This window comes from Corythoichthys intestinalis, chromosome 18, assembly GCF_030265065.1.
Source record: "Corythoichthys intestinalis isolate RoL2023-P3 chromosome 18, ASM3026506v1, whole genome shotgun sequence".
NCBI lineage: Eukaryota > Metazoa > Chordata > Actinopteri > Syngnathiformes > Syngnathidae > Corythoichthys > Corythoichthys intestinalis.
Window position 1 is genome coordinate 33558590 of NC_080412.1, and position 26616 is coordinate 33585205.

A 26616-nucleotide genomic window follows, 5' to 3' on the forward strand; every position below is an offset into this window, starting at 1 on the left:
AGATAGTACATGTACTTGCAGTACATGTAAGTACAAAGTATTTGCAGTACAAGTACAATGTACTATATATATACTGTATATTTTAAGATGTATAGTCTAAAAATATAAATATTTCTTCCTCAAATTTTACTTGTTAAGGAATTGCGTTTTATTTTAAGAGTGATTAGTTGTTGTTTACTAGAAATTAGACAAATATTCTTGCTAAGATTTTGCAGTGTGGACCTCTGCAAACAACAAATCAGGATAAACCTTGTTGAATATAATTAAATCCTAGATGCATTAATGCACTTGTACAATTACGACTGTACTTTCAATTTTCAGATGATATAAATTACAGTCATTAAATGATTGTGAACGCCATTTTTGTCTACACTGTAAATATTTAATGTATTTAATGCCTTGAAGGGAAAGACCAAATAATTAAATGGGTGGATTTGATCTAGGTTTTATTACTACTACCATCTCTAAGAATGCTTGTACTTTATTCCATTTGCAGTTTATTCAGTTTTCCTCAAATTGCTCCAACTTAAGGTACTGTATATTTCAACACTCATATACAATATCTAAATTCATACCAATTTAAAAATACTTTTGAATTGACAAAATGGTGTAAGAAAGCCTTGTCTTGAAGTGTTTGATGTGAATGGCGTTTAATTTGTGGACAGTTAGCTAGTGACTCCAAAAAAGGAAAGCTGCATTCTACTAGTTACACTAATAGCTTGTGTCAAGTGGCCCCACGTGTAATCCTGGCAAGTAAATGAAGCACCAAGCTGGATCGCAGGTGGCCAGTAAAGCTTCAACTGATGTTTCTTCTCTTCACTACACTGCGTGAGGGGATGAGAAGACAGTCTACATTGTAGACCCCCAACCAAGACCATCTTTACATGTTGTGGTGGATGGAAGAGCAAGGCGCAACGAAAGTAATAAGCTGGTCAGTGTTTGATTCTGCAACAAGATACGGTAAGTGTTTTCAAATATTCAATAGTCATCAACATGAATCATAATTATTGACACTGATGAAACGATGAGTAATTTTGATTGCTGACATTACTGCTAACAAGCTTGAATAATAAATCACACTTAATCATTAGAAATTTAGTCACTATGATTTTGCATTAAACAAAAATGTTCTGTGTTATTTTGAATGATTAATATAATAATGAATAAATTCGCTTATACAGATTTGCATGCTAAAACTTGCCCAAATTGAAAATATGATTTTGTACGGCCCCTGCCATTCACAGGCCATGAGAATCATCATAATAATTTCCCCTCTGTGAAAGTTAGGAATGGATAGTGTGTAAAAATGATCTACAACGGGCTTTACAATGAATATGTATTGTTTAGTGCTAACCCAACTTATTTTGAAAGTGATACTGAATGGCTGATATTTGAATATTGCTACTTAACGGATGATAGGATTACATTTGTTTTAAAAATACTTTCAAGAATGTGGGTTAATTACCACTGAGGGCAGTCATCGGTAAATCTCAAGTATCATCAGTCAGTGTTAATTAGATTAACCAGAAAGAGGGAGGCACCTGCAGTATCATTTGACACAAGTGTTCCAGGTCAAAGTGTTTACCCTCAGGAAGTCCTAATCAAGCAATCCACTTTTCCTGTTCTATTTTGTTGCCAGCGAAAGAAGCGTAGGGAGATGTATGAAATACACCGTGGAACCATTTTTGTCTACGTTGAAAATGTACAGTATAATGAATATGATAAGCAGGGAGCAGTGTATCACTAGTTACTAATGTTTTTTTCTCATAAGCTTTGCTTTTTTCTTGTGCAAAATTGAGTCATAGCTAACAGGAACAAGGGCAAGAATTAAACAATACTAATGGGATTATAAACAATTCCATGCGTTTTACTAAGAATACATGCCACAAGAGGGCGGCAAAGCAAAGAAAGTATATTACAGAAGCCATTGGTCTGAGCGGAAAACAGTTAACCCTTTATAAGGCATTCATTTTAACTCATTGGCTGCCATTGATGAAATTTGAAAATAATATTCAAAACATACAGTTGTGTTTAAATTCTTCAACCCCCACAGTAGATAAGTGTTTTTGCAAGTTTGACATTTATTTTTCTAACTTGTTTATAATGACATTAAATAATGACATGTCAAATAGACAAACTGAAATTACAAAAATATTTTTGGGAATATTCCAATGTGTGGCCTTTCTGCGATTACTCCATTGACAAAATTATTCAACCCCTTAGGTACTGTATGTATAACTTTAGTACTTAGTACAACATCCTTCGTGAAACATAGCTTGAGACAAGTTCCTTACAGTGATCCACAGGTATCTTTGCCCATTCTTCATGGACAAAGACCTCCAGTTCATTAACATTTTTGGGTTTGCGTGCTGCAACTGCCTTCTTCAAGTACCACCAGAGATTTTCAATGGGATTTAAGTCTGGTGATTGCGATGGCCACTCCAGAATCTTCCAGCACTTCTTTTGCAACTATGATGATCAGGTATGCTTAGGATCATTGTCCAGTTGGAAGGTCCAACCTCACCCAAGCCTCAGCTTTGTCAATGACTGCATGACATTTGCATCCAAGATCTCCTGGTATTGAACTAAATTCATAATACCTTGGTCACACTGAAGATTCCTTGTATCTAAAGATACAAAACAACCCCAGAGCATGACTGACCCCCACCATGCTTCACAGTAGATAGGGTGTTTTCTTTATAGGCATCATTCTTTCTCCTTCACATGTACCGTTGATCCATTTTCCAAAAAAGTGGAAATATATAATATAGGGCTGTCAAAATTATCGCGTTAACAGGCGGTAATTAATTTTTTAAATTAATCACGTTAAAATATTTGACGCAATTAACGCACAAATGCCCCGCTCAAACAGATTAAAATGACGGCACAGTGAAATGTGTACTTGTTGTGTTTTTCGGAGTTTTGTCGCCCTCTGCTGGCGCTTGGGTGCGACTGATTTTATAGGCTTAAGCACCCATGAGCATTGTGTAAGTAATTATTGACATCAACAATGGCGGGCTACTGGTTTATTTTTTGATTGAAAATTCTACAAATTTTATTAAAACGAAAACATTAAGAGGGGTTTTAATATAAAATTTTTATAACTTGTACTAATATTTATCTTTTTAAGAACTACAAGTCTTTCTATCCATGGATCGCTTTAACAGAATGTTAATAATGGTAATGCCATCTTGTTGATTTATTGTTATAATAAACAAATACAGTGCTTATGTACCGTAAGTTGAATGTATATAATCATCTTGTGTCTTATCTTTCCATTCCAACATTAATTTACAGAAAAATATGACATATTTTATAGATGGTTTGAATTGAGATTAATAACGATTAATTAATTTTTAAGCTGTAATTAACTTGATTAAAAATTTTAAACGTTTGACACCCCTAATATAAAAATGGAATATTCCTTTAAAATATTTTAGTTATTTCAGTTGTATTTGTCTATTTAACATGTCATTATTTGATGTGACTTTTAACAATATGAAAAATGATTGTCAAACTTGCAAAAACCTTTATCCACTGTGGGGGTTGAACAATTTTGAACACAACTGTATGAGGAAAAAAATACCTTTAACTGCAGTCATGGGTTTCTTATCTGCTGTTTGTTCCCAGGCAAAAGTTGAGTGAGAATGGATATCGGCGGTTTGGAGACAGTGGTGGCCAACTCGGCCTATGTGTCCGCTCGGGGAAGCATAGATGGCGCTGCGGCAGCAACCTTGCGAGACAAAAAGATGCGGGCCAGGCTGAAACTCCCGCACATCAGAGATTGTGAAGGAATGAAAGCATCGGTGGGCAAGACCTTTGACAGCATGTGCGTCAATGAGCCGATCGGTAAGCGGCTGTTCCAGCAATATCTGGAAAGTGAGGCCACCCACAAAAATGCTGGAGAGATGTGGAAGGACATTGAAGACTACGTCATATGCCAAGAGAAGGACAGACTTCAGAAGGCTCAAAAAATGGTCAATAAATACTATAAGTCAGCGTCCAAGAACTTCTGCAGCTTCCTTGAAGAGAAGGCCGTCACCCGAGTGAAGGAGGACTTCAAAAATGTCCACGGTGACTTATTCAAAGAGAGTGAGAAACAGCTCCTCAAACACCTGGAGACCAAGACCATGGCCGGCTTCAAGCAGAGCATGTACTTCTCACGTTACGTTCAGTTCAAGTGGTTGGAGGCCCAGCCCGTTGATGAGGAGTGGTTCATGGACTTCAGGGTCCTTGGCAAGGGAGGTTTCGGGGAAGTGTTCGCATGTCAGGCCAAGGCCACGGGTAAAATGTACGCCAATAAAAAGCTGGACAAAAAAAGGCTGAAGAAACGCAAAGGATATGAGGTAAAGCACTGATGTACGTAATAAAACTACAAAATTAGCTCACAAGAAAACAGGAAATACTCCAAAGAATACATTCCGGGGCTTTAGAGTTTAGAGGTTTTTACTATGACGAATGAATGCAAAGAGGATTGTGCGTAACACCTTGCGTTGAAGCTTAGCGTAGTTTTTGAAAGATAATGACACTGGAGAAACACTGTAAAAATAGTTCCACTACTTACCGTATTTTTCGGACTATAAGTCGCACCTGAGTATAAGTCGCACCAGCCATAAAATGCCCAATGAAGAGGAAAAAAACATATATAAGTCGCACTGAAGTATAAGTCTCATGTTTGGGGGAAATATACTTGATAAAATCCAGCACATAGAACAGATATTTCATCTTTAAAGGCAATTTTAAAAAAAAAACACAATATAGAACAATATGCTGAATAAGTGTACAGTATGATATTGTTACATGATGCATGAACAACAAAATGCGAACGTGGCCGGTATGTTAACGTAACATAGCTATTAAGAGTTATTAAGATAACTATAGCATAAAGAACATTTAAACAAGTTTAGCAAACCATCAGTTTCACTCCAAAACACCAAAATAACATGTGAAATGATATAAAAATGTGTTAATAATTTCTCACATAAGTCGCTCCTGAGTATAAGTCACACCCCCAGCCAAAGTAGGAAAAAAACTGCGACTTATAGTCCGAAAAATACGGTACTAGTAGAGTTGTCCGATATTATCGGAAGCTAATAATATCAGCCGATAAGCATTTTAAAATGATATCGGATACTAGCGACGATGGTTTTTTTTAATCATCAGTTATGGGCTAATATGCATGTTACCTTCAAAGTGAATGTTGAACCCTTCTGCCTTTGTACAAGGGCTGGTCACATCTAAGCACAGCAGTTATGCTTATTGACCGTTAGATGTCTCCAAACTAAGATGGTTGGGATTCGTTATGTGTTTGCATTCATGGTGCAAAAATTAAACAATCATTGAAAAAATATATATAAAATTGTTAATTCCACGACCGCATATATCGATATCGGATTTTTTTGAGTTGGGAAATATCAGTATATCGGTTAAAAATTAATTTTTGGACAACTCTAGTCAACTGGAGCTTATTCTAAACAGTGGGTGTTTCTTTACTAGCAAGGCTGTTATGTGACTTAAAGGTAGTTATGACCAGAGGCGGGTAGAGTAGCCAAAAACTTTACTCAAATAAGAGTAGTTTCTTCAAAATGATATTACACAAGTAAAAGAAAAATGTACTCAAGTACAAGAAAAAAAAACATTTGGTGAAAAGAATACTCAAGTAATGAGTAACATTCTGAGTAACTGCTTACATTTTTGTTTTATTTTTTTTCAAACAATTTTTTACGGTGAGAGAGGGAAAAAAATGATAGAAATACCGCATTATTTGTCCAAAGAGCATGAGTGCTCTCTAGTGGAAAAAATAGTTCCTAGTTTGAATAGAAGGGCAGTAGCATCAACGTGATGTGCAACCTTCATAGTTACTATTATGGAATTAAAAGGATCATATCTCCGGTTTTCTGTGGTCAGTTGGTGCCAAATAAAAACTGGGAGAGAAGTTAAAAACCGCGCTTTCAAATTATATTGAGGGCAGCGCTGTATGTCAAATACTTCATTTTTTACGGTGTTTTAAAGACGCTATGTGATTGAACAGGCTGGCATGATCACAGAACGGCAAGCTTGCGTCTGATTGGTATAATTGAGTCATCTGATTATTGTTGCAACGTCTCATTGGTGAAATTGGTAGAGCTAGTCTTGGCATTGCTAGCAAAAAAAAATAAAAAATCTAATATAACGAGTAAAAAGGAAAAACGTAACAACTCTTGTTTAGCCCAAAATAGCGGAGTAAGAGTAGCGTTTTTTCTTCGCAAATCTACTCAAGCAAAAGTAAAAAGTATGGCTAAGTAAAACTACTCTTAGGAAGACATTTTCCTCAAAACATTACTCAAGTAAATATAACTGAGTACATGTAAAGCGTTATTACCCACCTCTGGTTATGACAATAGTTCTAAAAAGATGGTCAGCATCATGACTATAGCGAAGGGTATACTGAACTCTTCAAGAAATCACAAAAAGATTAACTTGGAACACAAAGTAGGGACTGATTTCCAGGGAAACGAAAACAATCCATGCATATCACTGCACCACCCTCAGCTGCTTTAAAAGTTGTCAAAACAAACGTTTCTGTCTGTGTGTATAGTGAAAATGTTCATTTGCCATTTCCCTATTCTAATAGTGTCCTTATACATGTTCAGGGTGCAATTGTGGAGAAGCGGATTCTTGCCAAAGTCCACAGTCGCTTCATTGTGTCGCTGGCTTACGCCTTCCAGACCAAGACTGACCTCTGCCTAGTTATGACTATCATGAATGGTGGAGATCTCAGGTGCTTTATACAAACTCGCACACACAAACACAGAACTCTCTCTCCCCCATTAAATAACTATCTATAGCAGATATGTCCAAAGTGCGGCCCGGGGGCCAAATGCGGCCCGTGGTCAAATTTCTTCCGGCCCCCAGCCTGTCATAAGATCAATAACGTCTGGCCCGCACACTTAATAAATTGCTCAGCAGTAGTGCTACCAGAAAATGAAGTAGCTTACATACTAAATGCTGCTCCTCATTCACCCACTAAAAGGCAGCAGCACTCTAAGCAACATTACCACGTGTGACCCTTCCAATTTTCTAAAATGGAGACAATCAACAACAAAAAAATGAAAGTTGACTGCGACGGCCATAGCTTCAAGGATAGGTGGAAATTGGACTATTTTTTCACTAAAATACGCAACATTTGTGTCTGCCTCATTTGCAAAGAGATAGTCGCTGTTTTTAGAGAGTTCAATGTGAGGCGACATTACCAAACAAGACACGCTGACATGTACAACAAGACGCAGCGAGAAATTGAAGCAACTTGAAGCTAGTTTAATTTCACAGCAGCAGTATTTTGCAAGAATCCGAGAGTCGAAAGAGAACGCCACAAAGGCTAGTTGCGAGATTGTTGAAATTATTAATTAAAAACAATTCTAAAGTCAATGTGACACACAGAATGGCTTGCTAAAATTTGCTTAAATATATTGTTCTACCTAAAGGACGTCAGCCAAGGTCGGCCCCCCACATTTTTACCACACCAAATCTGGCCCCCTTTGCAAAAAGTTTGGACACCCCTGACCCATAGCTATTAAGAATAACGCCATCATACTTGCATCCATTCCTCATTTCCTCCCATCTTATTTCGTTGTAACCAACAAGGAGGCATCCACATTAACCACAAGTTCACCATGCTGCAACCACTACCTTCCCATGTCGGCTAATTAGTTAAAGTATAGATAAACCTTAAAGCTGATATACACACCAGGCCGTCGGGTGCGTCACACTTTAAGTCAGACAGTAAGAGCATTTAAGAAGTTAAAGCCATCTTTGGACAAATATTTGTTTAGTTAACTTCAAAGCTTCATAATATTCTCCCTCCTTTAGGTTTCATATGTACAATGTGGATGAAAAAAATCCTGGCTTCAATGAGAAGAGAGCTTGTTTCTACACAGCGCAGATCATCTGCGGGCTGGAGCACCTTCACCAGCACAGGATTATCTACAGAGACCTGAAGCCGGAGAATGTGCTACTAGATGATGCAGGTTTGCTCTCCAATAAAGAGCATTTTAGTGCATATGCAGACCCCTGACAACCCAACAAAAAAAAAAATGTCTGCAATTACGTAACTGTTTTGTCATAAAGTAATGGAAATCTAATAGCAAGACAAAAACATGAAAAATGAAATGAATTACCGTAATTTCCCAAATATAAGGCGCACCCGTGTATAATGTGCACCCCAAATTTACTTGTAAAATCTAGGGAAAATTATTGTAACCGTTTATAACGCGCACCCTAATTTTAGCACCAATAAATAGAAGAATACAAGAAAACAGAGCTCGTGTACATCAGGGGTCCCGCGGCCATGTTTGGTCCGGCCCCCTGAACAAAAAAAAACAAAAAACAAAAAAAAAATATTTTTTTTTCTCTTTTCAATAGTCTTATTTATTTCCTGGCTTTTTTCTGTGAAGAACCCAGAAAGGGTTATTTGGTTATTATCTATTTAATTAATAGATTTATTATTATATTATATTTTTATTTTATTTACATTTGTTCCGTGAAGAATCCAGAAAGGGTTATTTGATTGTGGATTTCTAAAAAAAGCAATACATTTTTACATTTAGGCACTCCTGCAATCGTCACACCTTTTCTGTTACAAACGGACCCCGGACCCCCCATCAGAGAAGGGAAAAGTTATGTGGCCATCACAGGAAAAGGTTTGGGGACCCCTGGTGTACAGAAACAGAAATGTCATTTTACTGACTGGTGAAACACAGCACAAGCATAGCACATTGGTAGTTCAAAACATTACCATAAACTGACAATATTTACGGTAATAATATGATTTGACAACTTCTCCAACTTACCAGAATCTAGGAGAAAACAAAACAGATGTGACTTTTCTTTCAAAGGCTGTTGTATAACTTGCTCGTTTCATCATGATTCATCTTTCATGGATTGATACGGTAAAATGAAAGTGAGAGCGTAAGTCAGAAATCCAACAGAGCTCATCGCTGTCGACACGACAGTAACAATAGAAACTATTGTTATTTGGGTTTGAGTTTCCCGAGGGACAGATATAGTTGACGGACACAGGAAGTCTGTGTTACGTTTGTTATGGTCCGAGTTGCTCAGCTGCAATAAACGTTGACTCAAATGAGTTCAAGAAACTAAATTCTATGCTTTATGAAGAGTGAAAAAAGCAGAATTTAACACAGACGAAATCATTCGGCCGAACAGAGTGAAGTATTACGGAAACAAAATGGTGACGTCACGTACCGTAATGGTCGGCAACGGATCGCCGCATACGTTTCTTCAACACAATGTGGCCGTGTCAATAAAATAAAAAAAATCGGTTTATATATATATATATATATATATATATATATATATATATATATATACATATATATATACATATATATACACATACATATTTCTGTCTTGATCCATGTACCCGTTTATAATGCGCACTATGATTTTACAAGTTGATTTTGGGGGGGAAAGTACGCGTTATATTCAGGAAATTACGGTAAATATTAATCACTAGCAATACTGCTTATTTACTTGCACAATGTAGACTTGATGGCCAAAAATGGTACTGCAACTAGATCAGAATGCTGACAAGCACAAAATGCCCTCCCCGTTCGGGTTGCCAGAATACTGCTTCACATTGGAGAACCTGCAGTTTTCAATGTAATAATGTCAACATTTAATAATGACGTTTAAAACAACCTTGATACGAGTACCAAGTTAGTTTATGTCACCATGCCCGAAGTGAGGGAGGGCTACTTTTGCCAATGTACAGTATAAGCACACTGGCAAATAAATATATCATTTGGTAATCACATTGACAGCTTTTTTGTTTGAGTGGTAGACATAATTCAGACTTGTCAAAGTTGGCTGCGCCATAGTTTAAGGGGCATACAGAGCTGTGGCACCCCTTGACGAAGACTGGAAACAGGTCTCGTGATTAGTTGATGATGAACACGGAAGTAAAGACAAAATAAATTTGCGATGTGTAAATCGTCTTTTAAAATGGAAAAAATCTCAGCTTAACCACTGAGATACATTTTGGAAGGGATTCCAAAAAAAAAAAAAGTTTCTTTAATGTCTCTTGAAATATTATGGCCAGAAGTGCAAATCCTTCATTGTGCAGCGTTAATGCATTTGCGTGTGCAGATCAGCTTTCGAGTACCAGCATGACCAAATGTCGCTACTACCAAGCACAATAATTTATCTCATGTCTATATGACTTCTCAGGACATGTCCGCCTGTCAGATTTGGGGTTGGCTGTTGAACTCCCACCAGGAAAAGACAAAACTTCTGGTTATGCAGGAACTCCCGGTATGTGGGAAACCCTTAGGTCAGGAAAAGTATATCCTAAACAATACGTGAGTGTTCATTGTATGTTTTCAATGTTTGGTTTGATAGGATTCATGGCCCCAGAGCTACTCCAGAAAAAGGAATATGACTACACAGTGGATTATTTCACTCTAGGAGTGACCCTGTTTGAGATGATAGCAGCCAAAGGACCCTTCAGGATACGAGGAGAGAAGGTAGAGGACACATAGAGATGCAATTTGAGTCTTTTTACAGGAAAAACTTAAATGACTCCCTTTGTCTATTTTTCAGGTGGAGAACGACGAGGTGGCCCGCAGAATTTTGAACGATCCAGTTCCGTACACTCCCAATTTTAGCAATAGCTGCAAAGCTATTTGTGAAGGTTTGATGGAAAAGGATCCAGGGAAACGCCTCGGGTTCAAAAACAATGAGTGTGCAGAGCTGAAGAGCCAAGCCTTCTTCAAGGAGATCAATTGGGGACGTCTCGAGGCTGGTGAGTTCATCTACGAACACAAAACATCAACATGTTTTCCTTATCTGGGAAGATAAAATGATTAGGGGTCAACGCCTGATGGTATGCAAACAGTTTCAACTGTCAAATAGTTAGACAAGAGCATAGACTTCACTATCAGTTGACGAGACAGCTCCTATAGACATTGTGCAACGGCTTCTCGTAGGGGGCAAGGCCAGGTTGAGCGCCGTGGCAGCTTTCATTGCGATAAACTCAAACACGCTGCATTTTAACGCCGGATTTAGGTGGAAACAGGACGAAGGTTTTAGTGCATACAAGCAGGCAGGAATGTCTCAAGAGTGATTTGGTCGAGGATTTAAGGTAATTTATTATATAAAATGGTCCCATGCATGCTCTTTGAAACGTGGGGAAAAAAATGAAATGAATGGAAAAAATTAGCATAACTTTAACTTGAAATATTTACGTAAAATGAATGATAAATGCCAGTTTTTTTGCTTTTAACCTAGAATCTAGACTTTTTTACGTTTATATATATATATATATATACACATACATAGAAATTCCGGGATTTTTGCATTTATTTACAAGAGTTTAAACTTAAAAAGCGCTTTGTTTGTGATGGCTGCCATGTTGGATTTTGTATCCATACGCAGTAGCGTAACTTTACATTCAAATAATCAAGTAATTTTCGGCCAACTGCCTGTTTTTTGGGCAAAAAAACTAGTACTTTAGACATTTCTGTGTCCATCTAAAAAAATCTGGCTTTTACATGTTTTATCTTATGTAACATTTCAATCTAAAAGCAACGAGAGCCAGATAGCCGGCAAGATGTGCTGAGGCAATGGTGACAGATGACATCGGATTTCAACTTAATAAGGTGTGCTCGTGTTACAAAAATGCAAAATTTGCTTTTGTCGAGTAAAATTAAGATGGTTCAACATGCTTTCCTGAAATATTAAGTTTCTGATGTGAAAATTGAGTCAATTATTAGCTGTTAAAAACATGTCAAAATTGCACTAAATAAAAAACATTTAAGTTTTAAAAATTTATATGTTAAATATTGCTACTGATCCTGAAAATATATCTGCATTCGGAGATTATCTGTGCATCTAGTGTGAAATCTGAGAATTTTATAGCAATTTAAATTTTTGTTATACTTATACAAAAAACAATTAATCAGGATTTTTTTCAGTGAACGACTTCAAATTTTTTGATGCCAGTGCTCATAATGACTCATATATGCCTAAGGGAAGAGCCTGTTTTGGCTTTGGGTCGCAAGCAACTTTGGTTTTGAAAATATTTGAATTTTAAGTTGTTGAATGTAGCGCACCCCGTCAACTGATAGTGAAGTCTATGACAAGAATTAACGACAACACACAGCATTTGTAGTTACTGGCCACAACCGCTAGTTAGGTATGATAGTTTTTGATATTAGGAATTATTGCATAAATTTGTAACAGTATATTTGTTTTTGCATCAATACAGGTATGCTGCCACCGCCATTTGTCCCTGATCCTAAGATGGTCTACGCCAAAGATATTGACGATGTGGGCGCCTTTAGCACCATCAAAGGTGTTGTCATGGATAACAAGGATACAGAATTTTTCAACGACTTCGCCACAGGCAATGTTCCAATCCCCTGGCAGGAGGAGATGATCGAAACGGGTGTGTTTGGAGAGTTGAACATCTGGGCAGAGAATGGAAAGCTACCTAATGACCTAGACCCAAACTATGTAGAAGCCAAAGGTGGCGGATGTGTCATTCTTTAAAGTATAGGGATATTTTTTGTGTTTAAAAAAAAAAAAAAAAAAAGTGTCAAAAAAATTGAAAAGATCTTTCTACAATGGATGGATTTCATTAGATCGATAGATTGACTGAGCAAGTAATTGTAATGGCTATTTTTAATGACTATTCGAATATAGTGAAAATGTAAATATGTATAACAATGTATCAAATTAATTAAAATTACATCAGCAAAAACTTGTATTTCTGTATTTTAGTGTAATAAGCTCCATGTGTGAACTCTGTATTATGTATTTATTTTTATGTAGTATATGTAAGTATAATAAATAGATAAGCGCAAAGAATAAACACTTGCTAAGCAAAAAATGTCTTGCTCTCCACTGTTATGGTATGATTGAGGCTGTCGGTGCATGAGGAGTGTGTGACTACCGTGACGGATTACAGATCAGCATGTGCGCAGACACGAGAGAATAGATAGGCGTCACGTGGAAATCTGATACAGCTCAGCAGGAAGATATTCCCTTTACATTCTGTTTATACAAGCCATTTACAGTCAGATCTCTTTTGTTATTACCAATTCTATAAAGTAGCGTGAAAAAAATGTGATACCTGACAGTGGCATAAAAAGCTATAGGCAGAACCATCATTGCACTGATTTATTGCATCGCCTATTGACATTGTGACCTCACCGAAACTCTTGTTACATTGTCAAATAAGGATTGTTCCTAGGTATACAGACTATTTAAATATTACTTGACTGAGAGTGAACTCAAAGCGCTCCTTTCGCATACAGTACTTTTGCATATGAGCTGTACCTGGAAATCTAATTTGATTGTTCAGAGGACAGTTTCATGAATTAACCACACTAGAACCGTTTTTATACATCCGTAAGCAATTAAAAGCTGTGGGCAGATGTTTCAGTTACGTATAAATACCATACCGTGGCTCTGTGGTAGAGTAGTTGCCTCCCAACCCAGAAGTTGTGGGTTCAATTCTCCGCCCTGATGAACTCGTCTAAGTATCCTTGAGCAAGATACTGAACCCCACGTTGCTCCTGGTGCTGCGTCACCAGTAGGTCGATGGCGATATAGTGTAAAGCGCTTTGACGGCCTTGAAAGGTGGAAAAGAACCACTTACTATAAAAAATGAATCAAGACATGGAACGACTATAATTCAGACTCAAATTCTGAAATGTAAATAATAGATTTTAGGGCTGCAGCTATCGAATATCTTAGTAAATGAACACTCAACTGAAAATTCCATCGATTAATCGGATAAAACATTTATTTATTTTTTTAGGTAAAGAGCCATTATAAATATTACATGAAAAAACAAGACAATTCACATAATATTCAACCATTTTTAGACGATCAATGTCTTTTAGATGTACCATAGACTTCTTAATGTATTGACTGGGCGCGGGGCCGATAAATAGGGAGCCTGCATTGTTGGCGAGGCCGTCAAAGCCGACCGAGTAGAATCACAGACAAAGAGCTTTTTTTGTTGAAAATTCTTATGAATAACTGCTTAAATCCCTGAAATCTTTATAGATATGGACGTAAAACAGTCTCGATTCCTGTTTAAAAAAAAAACAAAAAACGTGCAGTTAGTATTTATTTTACGTGAATATGTCGAAGTACAATGCTAGCTTGTTAGTAAATGTAGCTAGCGGCCGCCTGATGTATACAGAGCTTTTCCGGTGAAAATTCTTGTAAATAAATGCTTAAATCCCCAAATTCTTTATAGATATGGATATAAAACAGTCTCAATTCCTGGTTAAAAGCAAAAAAAAATAATAATAATAAAAATAAATAAATAAAACATGCAGTTAGCATTTATTTTACGTAAATATTGCTAACTATGATGCCAAAGCAGTAGCAGTTAATTTCACCCATTGGTTTTTTTGACAACGTTTCAAAATGCATGCATGGTACGAAAAATATAATACTTACCTTGGATCCTCGAACAAATTACTCCTGAGGCAATCCTTCCTCTTTGTATGCGTTACAGCTTGCGTACTTTTTCAACAGAGATCTGGCGTTAGATCGCTGAGTGCGTGTTTGTGAATAGCTCCTCTTGATATGGGAGGCCCCCTACTGGAATGCAAGGCGCAGTGCATGACCGATCTGACCCATCAATATGTTATGAAGTTTATGGATCTACATCGTTGAAAACAGCCAACAATTGCCTCTCAGATGTGACCAGAAAAAAAACGAAAAATTCAGTGCTTTCACTCAAAAAACTTAAGATCTTAAAAAAAACATTTTTAAATATAATTTCTTACCATAAAATGTCATTTCGCTTGATAACACACATCATTTAGAAGCTAGGTGTTTTTCGCACGTGTTTCAATTGAATTTCCATTTGTGTCAGGCCATCATTAAGTCCTAGTTAAGTTTTAAATTAGTCTAAATTGTAAGTCCTGATAGGATTTGGAGTTTTTGCAGTGCTCAAAATAAATGTATGATACATGCTGTATTGGAGCACATTAGGCACCAGTGCTACTTGGTGTTTTATCCATCAATGACTACTGAGCTAAAATTGACAGTTAGCTTTATTATATTTTTATTTTACAGCCTCATCACACTACAGCTGTTTTTTTTTACAGATTAAATAAAGCCTGTATGAAAAACACATTAGCCACGCAGCGACAGTAGTCATAATTAATAGAAACCTAGCCCTCTGCAGGGCTAATGTTACGTTAGCAAGGTACAGCAACGTTAATCTTATCTATTAGCGCTCATTTACTTAATTTTACCTTGTCACAAGTATCAATCCTCCGCTCTCGGAGTGAACCGAGTGCCTTTAGTGGAGCTGCACCATTGAAGACGTGCTGTAAAGTTATGCAGGCGCTGTCTACAGTGAATACAGTGGTCCCCTTGGTCTCCAGCTTAAAATCCTCCCACACTTTTGACATTTTCTACTTTTTCTGGGTGCCTTTTGCTTCCTCTTCCGTTCCCTCTAAATTTATGCATGATTGAAATCAAATATATCCGCCGCCTCAGTCTTCTTCCTGTACACATGTGACGTCAGCGCGTTGTGCCACATTAAAAGTAGACCGGGCAAAACCTCATTCTTAGAGCTGGCAAAATTAAACAATTCCTCGAAGCAGAGAAAATTCCTCGATCAATTTTTAAAATCGAGTTACTCAAATTATGCGAGTAATCGTTTCAGTTCTAATAGATTTATACATAAAAGGTTTGTAATGAGTGATGGTGTAAATATGTGTGTGCTGTGTTTAGTTGTCTGTCCTTACAGTACGTATTGTTAAGCGCCCCACAACAAGATAAGTTGTATAGAAAATGGACGCAAGGATGTTTGTTCATATGTCAATAATTTTCATTTAGTGTCTCCATCCATCCATTTTCTCTAACGCTTATCCTGTTTAGGGCCATGGGGTGTTGGCGCCTTTCCCAACGGACCTAAGGTTAACAGCAGATAGCTTGAAGTGATCGCTAGTCAGTCACAGGTCACATAAAGTGACAGACATCCATTTAGACTCACACAAACACACAGTTATTAAGCTGCATTCACAGCCAGTCCTCACAGTTTAAATGAAATTGACGTCCATGCTCACTGGCAAGCAAAGAGTTAAATATAATATTTAAAAATAAAATCAACTTCAGAGTGTTATTAGGGGTTCTAACCAGAATGGATTTCTGTTTTTATTCATTTTAAGTGAATTGATTTTGTTCTTAATTATTATATACACTATTATATTCTGGAGTGTCTTATGTGTGAAATTATTAACACATTATTATATCATTTCACATGTTATTTTGGTGTTTTGGAGTGACACTGATGGTTTGGTAAAACTTTTTAGCATGTTCTTTATATTATAGTTATCTGAATAACTCTTAATAGCTATGTTACGTTAACATACCGGCCACGTTCACATTTCAATGTTCATGCATCATGTAACATTATCATACCGTACACTTATTCAGCATGTTGTTCTCGATTGTATTTTTATTTTAAATTGCCTTTCAAGATAACATATCTGTACTATGTGTTGGATTTTATCAAGTAAATCTCCCCCAAAAATGCGACTTATACTCCGGTGCGACTTATATATGGCGGAAAACACAGACACAGCTGAAAAAGCAGTTTCTGCTCTCGCACCCCTCTATAAAACAAACCACTGTATTTTAAGTCAAAAGAACTGTTGTGTCTGATAGAACAATATGTCTATATGCTGCCATAGCAGATTCACGGCGCATTAAGTCCCCGAACCATTTTTAATTTGTCCATTTTACCCTGAAAACCCCCATTTACAGACGTCGCGCAACCGCTTTTTGTTTCAAACCAGCCATAAAAAGGTAATTATATTTATTATTCAAAATGTGTGTCATTTTTAGCTTAGAACCATTAATTGATGTCTAATATTTCTAAAAAAAAAAAAAAAAAAAAAAAAAAAAAAAACGACTTAAAAAAATTATTTACTAGCATATTTTAAAGTTTTAAACAAATTACGTCAAAATTAAAATATTGGCGTCTGTAAAAAAAATTCACGAATATCTACCTCATAACTATCACTTGTATTTTTTCGTTACTGTCGCATTTTCCCCCAATATTTTAGATGATAAATAATCGATCCAAACAAAGAAAAATAAAAAAAATAAATTAAAAAAAAAGGTTTAAAAGGGTAAATATATGAAATGAAAATCTCGATTACTCCTTGACGTCTGCGATCTCTGCATCGCAACCCTTGTTATATTACCATGTTTCACCCATTTAATCCTGAAAAAAATCTAGCTGTGGACATTGACATCTGTGTCTTGACACTCGATGATACATGCTATATGGAGTTTTTGGATCGAAACAAGGTAAGTAGGCAATAATATCTCGTTAAAATCATGGCGTCTTTAATTTTGCTCTCGGGTGCTCTCACCTCCAGTTAGGATTTTGCTGTATAAAAAATATACATATTTTTTTAAAATTCCCACCTGTTCAAAATTTTTCTTCCCACAGAAAATTGACATTTTAAGCTTTCCAATGATATATCACACGTGCAAATCGGACAATTTTGAAATTTGGACAAATTGGGGGTCTCAGAGCGGAACTTCAAGTCACCTAAGTGTTTTCCGCCATATGTTATTTTCCTCTTCGTTGAGCATTTTATGGCTGGTGCGACTTATACTCAGGTGCGACTTATATTCCGAAAAACACAGTAATTTATAATTATGAAAGTTAAAAAATAAAATAAAATCTTTATAATGTGACTGTGTGAAATTAAAAGACTTAATTCCTGACTTTATTAATTTTGTCTTTATTAACATTTTATTTATGTATAAACTTAAGTAATTGGTAATTTTATTTGATTAACATACATTTTATAAATTCATAATATTAGTACAATAACAGTAAAAATATATGAATAATTGATAACAAAGAAGTCTATTTTACTAGCAAAAATAATCCCCCTTATAAGGGGTCAGCGAAATAAGACTGTTTCAAATGTGATCATGGATATGGAAATTATTCATAAAAAAATGAATTGAATTGCATAGATTTAATGCCATATGTAAGAACATTTTTAATATGTACTATATTGTGATCATGAATCAGTGAGTTTTCGATCCGCTCTTGCAGGTATCTTTAAATTGCGCCAGTGTATAGTGAAGCAGCTGATCCGTATTTCACATACTGTACTTCATATATCAGGCCTACCGCAACGACACCGTTAGTCTGAAACCCCCTTCAAAAACTTTTGGGTTAGTTAACAGGCCACTTCCCCTTTAAGCAGAGGAGGTCAACGCGGACACAAGCAAATGCAAATTTCAGATGACTAAGGGAAGGGCAAGGAAATAAAATATTAACAGAAAAAGGGTTATGATTTAAAGCCTGAATGTCTGCTCAATATTGTAGGTATATGACTGAACCTTGAACTTTCGGGCTGATTACTTGACAAACGGAGAAAATTTACTTTCGATAAGATGCAAACTAAATCAATACATCATAAATAAATCATACTAATATGATAATTTGGTCAGTTAATTAATTAATGAAAAAAATACTTGAAACGAGATACCAAAACATAAGTTTCGTAGCTCCTTTAGGACACTTGCCTGAACAGATTTTAATCATTTTTTTAAAATATATATTTTAAAAGCCAGAATATTCTTTTTTCACCTCCTATGATAATATGGAATTGACCAACTTCTTTAACTGGAGCGCACTGTAGTATGCCAACAAACTATTTGAAAAGAATAGACATCATTGTTGAATCTATATGCTCCAGGAGAAAAAAAATTATTTGCTTTGTCAACAATTTCAATGACTCTTTTGTGTTACTAACTTGTTAATGCTTAACCAGTGCTAAAATAGACACTTTCTGCCTCCAATAAATCACCCGCCAACTGCTCTTTAAGCAGGTATCAAATGTCCTTCATTTAATCTACTTAATTTAATGATAAGCGATCATCAAATCTTGAAATAACCTATTCAAAATCATCAATCAAAATCATATTCGATACCAAATGTCACCGAAATGCCCAACAAAATCATTCCCAACAGCATTTGTACTTATTTCATCTAGCAAACCAGCCAATTTCTATAATATGGACAATATAGATCTAATTAAAAATCAAATTATATTCATTGCCCTCTGAATAATGTTTAATAAAAACATGTATATAACCTCCAATGGAAAATACTGCAAAACTAAACAGTGCCAAAGCATCATAGTTTAACAAGCATTTACACTATGACATAAAGCAGTGTTATGTACATTACAAGCGCTTGCCGCGGTTGGATCAAAAAGGAGGGGGGGAAAAAAAGTGTCTGCTTACATTTGGTTACGTGCCAGGCACGTGTAATGTAATCAATTTTGGGCGGGTATAGCAGACATATCATGTAGCTACGGGCAACAAATCAATGTTCAAATTAGTCTCACTTTGTTCGAGCGCAAAAGGAAAAAAAAACCTGCGCACACTCCAAAATGTATATCTGAAGTTGCTATTAGAGCTCCTAAGAGGCAATGTCTTGGCTGATTAGATAGAGAACATTTCTTGCGAAGATCACTGTACTTCCAACATGAGCGACATTATTGAAATTACAGCACTTTTTCTTGGTTTTGTAGGCTGGATACTGGATTATGTATCATTGCAAGACCAGTATTGGAAAGAATCCACTAATGATGGCAGCGCCATTACAACTTCCACAATATATGAGAACCTGTGGATGTCTTGTGCTAGTGATTCTACAGGAATTTATAATTGCCGTGACTTTCCATCGCTTTTAGCCCTCCCAGGTAAGTCATGTTCTTTTGAAAAATGATTTTAGTGCAAAAAAATGCCAATCATAATAATCTTGCACTTACAGTACCGATGTGTTGATGATTCGGCTGAAAGTTTTAGCTGAGTGTGCATATTATTAAAAAAAAGATGTTCCTTTTTTTTTTTTTTATTAGGAGGAGGTAAATACATACATAAGGATGAATGTAAAAATTAATGTTAAAAATCAAAGGACAGCAACTTCACTTCAGTAGACCAAATTTAGTTCAATATGAGTATTTGGTTTTAAAGATCATTTTCGTCAAAGTTCATTGAAAAGCCATTAAAATGGGTTATTAGAGCGTTCTAAATTGATCACCAGTAGGTGAATAGCGGGATAGTGTAAAGCGCTTTGAGCGCCTTGAAAGGTGGAAAAGCGCTATATAAGTATAACACCATTTACCATATAGTTTGGAATGTACAATATATACAAATACTGTATTCCTTTACTGTATATAATACTGTACTGTATACTAATACTGTATATAAACATTAAAGGAACTGAAGAAATAGGAGTAGTTAATAGTGTTACTGTCTATCTTTCGTATCATTTAATACCACAAGCAGCTCCTTTTTGCAATCTTGTAAACTAATCAACCAAATTCAATTGTAACCATTTTGTTTTATATGAGGATATTAAGCAATATTATGTTTTTGTTTTTTAAATAATATATGAAAGCACAATAGTTGCGTGAGTCATTTTTGTCAGATACGGCTAATATTATTGGGGTTATGGATAATAAGCTGCTTTATAACTATCTTATAACTGTGTTATAACAGTCATCAAAAACCTCCCACAATAATTCATGCAATTTTACATTTTATTTGCATATTAAAATGAAAATATTTATGTTTCATGAGTGCTGTTTGACTCAAAATGTACGTGTGAAATATTGCGTTATCTCCTTAAATCCATAAATGGACAATTCCCTTTTTTTAAACACTAGGGTCGACAGGACAAAAGTAAAAATTTAAACCATGAAAAATGCTCGCTGACAGACAAATCTACGCTTATTCGTAGAGCAAATAGTTTTTATCTATGGGTGGGCAGCGGGCACGTGTTGATGCGTCCACACCCCTCGCGACCAATGACCTTCCCCATCATCCTTCAGGAAGAGGAGCCCAGTCAGGACATGAATCCCATTAGTAAGAACTGGGATTTATTGACAAGTCTTCAAAAGCGAGGTGACAAATAGCTCTGAGTCTATAGACGTTAGTCAGCAGGTGGCGAGGTTCAATCTCACTTCCCTTAAGTTGAGTAAACACGTGGACTTTTGAAAAAAGTAAGTTAAGGAGATGCGTGAATAATAGGGCAAATCATAAGTGGCCTGTTTGGAATTAATCATTAATTTGAAGATTTCTGGAGCATCCTAGCACAAGGGTTGCTGGGAAATAGACGGAGGCAGCTGGGTTGAAGAAAAACAACTTTGTTCTTGAAGATAGTTTAGCCAGTTGTAAGAAGTCTTCCGTTTTGAGGACAGCTCCAAGACAGACAGGACTGATCTGAATAGAAATCGTGGAGTTATGAATCCCGTAGTGGAAGCGTTTGCCTTCTTCCTGGGCTTTCTGGGATGGTTGATGGTTGGGGTGGCCCTTCCGAATCGATACTGGAGAGTGTCATCTGTGGACGGTAACGTTATCACCACGTCCACCATCTATGAGAATCTTTGGATGTCCTGCGCCACTGACTCGACGGGAGTTCACAACTGCCGCGATTTTCCTTCTTTACTCGCACTAAGCGGTATGTGGTTGGAACTTTTAATATGTTTTGACGACTTGATTTGAGTTGGGAAAACATTTGTAGAAAGGAGTATAGACCCACTGCGGTATTTAGGAAAAGGACAAGTGTTTTCTGTAACTTTCCAGTTGTGTTTTATTCAGATTTGTTGAGTTGTTTTACAGTAGTGTCATCTGAATGTTTTTGAAAGCAGTTACATCACACGAAAGGTGACAGTCTTCAGTAAACAACGTGTAATATAAAAATACGAGATGAAAAGTGATAAGAGAAAACAACCCCAGTAAACTGAAAAGTGATAAGAGAAAACAACCCCAGTAAACTGAACATAAAAAAACTTTTGTTTCTTCACAGCCTCTAGCTTATTGACAACCATGCGCTTACTGGATGACAGCGCTTTCACCAAGATGATTGTAGGGTTTGGCTAAGTGGATACTAAAGAATGGTTGAAAAAATTTATATTGCTTCTACTACAGATGAAAATCAGTGGCAATCTTTGATATACTGTATATTTTTAAGACTTTTGTGTCGATATTAGTCTATTTGCTAGGTTCTTCACTACATACTGTATGTTTAAAAGTCACCAAATGCTGTTGTGCCATAAAAGCATCCATCAACTCACACAAATTTTCTTCTAAAATGTTAAATGTATGCTGCATTAACAATTTGGGATGTCTTTTCATACACAAAAAAAAAAAAAAAAAAAAAAAAAAAAAAAATCAAACCAAATGTGAATTATTTTATCACCTGTTTGTCACCATCACGTAAATTGTCTGAAGAGGTTTTTCTTTGTGTATGTGTTGCATTAACAATAAAGAAAAATTGCACTTTCATGTTTGTGTGCAGGGTACATCCAAGCCTCTCGAGCACTAATGATCGCTTCAATTGTTTTCGGAACATTTGGGCTTGTGGGAACTCTGGTTGGAATGCAGTGCTCCAAAATCGGTGGAGAAAACTACCTTCTGAAGGGCAGGATTGCTGCAGTTGGAGGGGTGTTTTTCTTACTTCAGGGTAAGAACAAAGATTGATGAACGGATGTGACCTATGAATCACTAAAATGCACAATAAAGCACATAGCTGTGTAAAGACCAAGAATCTCAGTTTGAAACAAACCGCACACCTATAGATTTTCTGAATTTTGCTTCCAAGAACATTTATAAAATGGGGGGAAAGTATTGACCTACACAAACCATGTTTTCCTATGTCCCACCCTTCTGAAAAGTAAAGCGGAAATAGGTTAAGTGCCTTTTGTGTCTTTGCGCTTGCTCAAAAACAAACCTACGATGGCGGAAAACAACTTCTCGGTAGAGTGTTCACAACAAGCATATTTCGTAATAAGTTTCAGACAGATTTCCGAGCACAAATGGAATTTAAACTTTAATATCACGCACAACACCTGAAAAGCTAACAAGTAAGGTACGCTCAGTGTATAGTGGCGACAAGTTATCTTTAAGCGGACTGCCAGTTCAAAAGGTTATCATTACTCGTTACTGAAGTGTCTCCTTAACAAATGTCAATGCATTGTTGAAAGAGGCCAAACTGCGTGAAACACTAAAAGAAGTGAGGTGAGACTGATCCTCAACATAGCTTATTTGCCGCACAGCTAGAACCGGTATGATATTCTGAGGTATGATAACCTTAAGCCAAAATATAATGGTTTCACAGTATCACGGTATTGCAATTACAGCTCTGAAATTTGCTACTTTGAGATATCTGGGTTAAAAAAACATACACACAAAAAACAAACTTTGTTTCCATTGAACATGATTTTTCTAAACATATTAGCAAATTGGAACATGAGTATTATGTTAAGTTTAAATTTAAAAAAGTCATTAAATTAATATAAATGCAGTCCTTTAGTATTATGTAAAAAAAAAAACAAACAAACATTAAATTAAAATAAATGCAGTCCTTTAGGTGAGCCTAAACCCACAGCCCAAGATTATTACCATCAGAACAAAAATAAGTATTTTCCCTAAAAAGCATGTGTGTATGATTCGATATATGTTTACAATATACACACACTCTTTCTCAACACAGACTGTTGCCAGAGAGAAAAAAACATGTTTTACCACCCCTAGACACACTAAACACGTTAGAGTTAACTCTCGTAGCTGCTGGGAAACGTTCATGACAGTGTTTGCTAACCTTTACTTTTGTATACAGTTGTGGTCAAAAGTTTACATACACTTGTGAAGAACATAATGTCATGGCTCTCTTGAGTTTCCAGTTATTTCTACAACTCTGATTTTTCTCCGATAGAGTGATTGGAACAGATACTTCTTTGTCACAAAAAACATTCATGAAGTTTGGTTCTTTTATGACTTTATTATGGGTGAATAGAAAAAGTGATCAAATCTGCTGGGTCAAAAATATACATACATGGATCTGAAAAAGCGAATCATTGACTTGAACAAGTCAGGAAAGTCACTTGGAGCCATTTCAAAGCAGCTGCAGGTCCCAAGAGCAACAGTGCAAACAATTGTTTGTAAGTATAAAGTGCATGGCACTGTTTTGTCACTGCCACGATCAGGAAGAAAACGCAAGCTATCACCTGCTGCTGAGAGAAAATTGGTCAGGAGGGTGAAGATTCAACCGAGAATCACCAAAAAGCAGATCTGCCAAGAATTAGAAGCTGCTGGAACACAGGTGTCAGTGTCCACAGTCAAGCGTGTTTTGCATCTCCATGGACTGAGAGGCTGCCGTGCAAGAAGGAAGCCCTTGCTCCAAAAGCGGCACCTTAAGGCTCGACTGAAGTTTGCTGCTGATCACATGGACAAAGATAAGACCTTCTGGAGGAAATTTCTGTGGTTAGATGAAACAAAAATCGAGCTGTTTGGCCACAATGCCCAGCAATATGTTTGGAGGAGAAAAGGTGAGGCCTTTAACCCCAAGTACACCATGCCTACCGTCAAGCACGGTGGTGGTAGTATTATGCTGTGGGGCTGTTTTGCTGCCAATGGAACTGGTGCTTTACAGAGAGTAAATGGGATAATGAAGAAGGAGGATTACCTTCAAATTCTTCAAGATAATCTAACGTCATCAGCCCGAAGATTGGGTCTTGGGCGCAGTTGGGTGTTCCAACAGGACAATGACCCCAAACACACAACAAAAGTGGTAATGGAATGGCTAAATCAGGCTAGAATTAAGGTTTTCGAATGGCCTTCCCAAAGTCCTGACTTAAACCTCATTGAGAAGTTGTGGACAATGCTGAAGAAACAAGTCCATGTCAGAAAGCCATCAAATTTAACTGAACTGCACCAATTCTGTCAAGGGGAGTGGTCAAAGATTCAACCAGAAGCTTGTGGATGGCTACCAAAAGCGCCTAATTGAAGTGAAAATGGCCAAGGGACATGTTACCAAATATTAGCGCTGCTGTATGTATATTTCTGACCCGACAGATTTGATCACTTTTTTCTGTTCACCCATAATAAAGTCATAAAAGAATCAAACTTCATGAATGTTTTTTGTGACAAAGAAGTATCTGTTCCAATCACTCTATCAGAGAAAAATCAGAGTTGTAGAAATAACTGGAAACTCAAGAGAGTCATGACATTATGTTCTTCACAAGTGTATGTAAACTTTTGACCACAACTGTAAATGTGAAATCTTATTGGAGGTATTGCCTCCTCGGCAGACACCTCCGTAAACATGTTTTATATGTTGGTTAGCACTCCTATAAGCCGCGGCTGCCTGTAACTTTTGTGTAACCTAAGTATTACCATACCAGTGATTTCGTTTTCGTCGATGGGGAAAAAGTTCAGGAGTTTCACCTCCAACAGCCATCATGTAACATAGCTGACTCACTGACACTGAGCAACAACTGTTGGGGAGGGTTGAGCCTTACAACTGCAAACAAGGGATCTCTCCATGCATTTTTGGGACATTAAAAAAACCGCTAATACCTTAGGGACGGTATGACGGAAAATTTTTGTGGTTTTGAAACCTTTACGTTTTCATCCCGCGGTATACCTTGAAACCGGTAATGCGCATATGTCTACGCTGAACATTATCCTTATTATATTTAAAGAATAATTAGTGCAATTAGACAATTCAAGCTTTTTTTGCTTGTGTATGGGTGTTTTAGGTTTGTGCACCATGATTGCTGTGTCTTGGTATGCAGCAAACATCACACAAGAGTTCTTTGATCAATTCTACCCAGGGACAAAGTAAGTGTACCTACATTATTAACTCAGGATAACTAAATATAAAGACTAATAATAAATATCACTGCATTTCAGGTATGAGATCGGAGAAGGTTTGTACATTGGCTGGTCATCAGCTATACTCGCCCTATGCGGAGGTGGTTGTCTGATGTGTTCTTGCAGTTTTAAGGAGCCGGGAGAAAAAAGGTAAGTTTTGTACTGTAAGTCTATTCAAAGAGAATATACAATATTAAAAACAAATACATTTTGCTCTCTAAGGCCTTATCCATACCAGCCATCCTCCAGGGGACGTGTGCTGTCCACTTCATCCCGGTCTGCCCCCAGCAACTATGGAAGAAATGCCTACGTCTGACAATTTTCTGTGCAACTCATGTAGAAATACATGATCAAATATTGAAATATGTAGTTCAATCGCAAACTTTTTTTAAAATTTTCTTTTTAAACTACTGAAACCTTTTATGCAGTGTGATCTTTATGCACCCATTCAATATACTGAGGTTAACAGGACAGTAGTAGCGCAGTAAAGATAACCGTATCTTCAGAGTTATGACAATGTCTTCATTGCGTGAATACAAAGGCTACTGTACATCAGCAACACTCCTAGACAAAATAGTAATATGCAAGTGGAGATATCTGTAGTCAAAGGAAGTGATTTTTGTTAGAGGTACTCATAATCGTATCAAAAATACTTTTTTTTATACACAAAAAGTAGATTGGAAAGATGGGAGCTTATGCATGGTTGCATCTTAATTTTCAGCTGTTGTGATGTAATACACATACCTTGCCGAAAAATTACATTTTTCCAACAGTTCCACCATATTCTGAGAATAAAAATATGTGGATTCGATGTATTTATATGTTTGACATAGGTGTCATATGAGGAAAATATTTTTGCTTCCGTTATGTTCATTGTTTTATATA

General features: G+C 36.5%; 2 protein-coding genes across 2 annotated transcripts; both read left to right on the forward strand.

Annotated features, from left to right (window-relative positions):
• The first annotated feature begins 723 nt into the window (after positions 1-723).
• On the forward strand, positions 724-12895 carry grk1b (G protein-coupled receptor kinase 1 b). Its single transcript, XM_057821671.1, has 8 exons — positions 724-960; positions 3631-4346; positions 6633-6760; positions 7849-8006; positions 10225-10308; positions 10396-10520; positions 10597-10798; positions 12263-12895. Exons 2-8 carry the CDS (start codon positions 3648-3650, stop codon positions 12544-12546), a joined length of 1680 nt encoding a protein of 559 aa, XP_057677654.1. The 5' UTR covers positions 724-960; positions 3631-3647; the 3' UTR covers positions 12547-12895.
• An 8423-nt stretch (positions 12896-21318) lies between these two features.
• LOC130906967 (claudin-15-like) lies at positions 21319-26047 on the forward strand. The gene is made up of 5 exons (XM_057821739.1): positions 21319-21535; positions 22376-22540; positions 25617-25698; positions 25771-25881; positions 25954-26047. The coding sequence occupies exons 1-5, from the start codon at positions 21319-21321 to the stop codon at positions 26045-26047; spliced, it is 669 nt and encodes a 222-aa protein (XP_057677722.1).
• The last annotated feature ends 569 nt before the right edge of the window (positions 26048-26616 follow it).

Bases quoted from the DNA above. Each gene is read 5' to 3' on its own strand.
- LOC130906967 (XM_057821739.1), top strand. From the start codon at position 21,319: ATGAATCCCGTAGTGGAAGCGTTTGCCTTCTTCCTGGGCTTTCTGGGA. The intron at 21,536-22,375 runs GTATGTGGTTGG...GTTTGTGTGCAG, and splicing joins TTCTTTACTCGCACTAAGCG to GGTACATCCAAGCCTCTCGA. The intron at 25,882-25,953 runs GTAAGTTTTGTA...TTGCTCTCTAAG, and splicing joins AAGGAGCCGGGAGAAAAAAG to GCCTTATCCATACCAGCCAT.
- grk1b (XM_057821671.1), top strand. From the start codon at position 3,648: ATGGATATCGGCGGTTTGGAGACAGTGGTGGCCAACTCGGCCTATGTG. The intron at 4,347-6,632 runs GTAAAGCACTGA...ATACATGTTCAG, and splicing joins AGAAACGCAAAGGATATGAG to GGTGCAATTGTGGAGAAGCG. The intron at 6,761-7,848 runs GTGCTTTATACA...TCCCTCCTTTAG, and splicing joins ATGAATGGTGGAGATCTCAG to GTTTCATATGTACAATGTGG.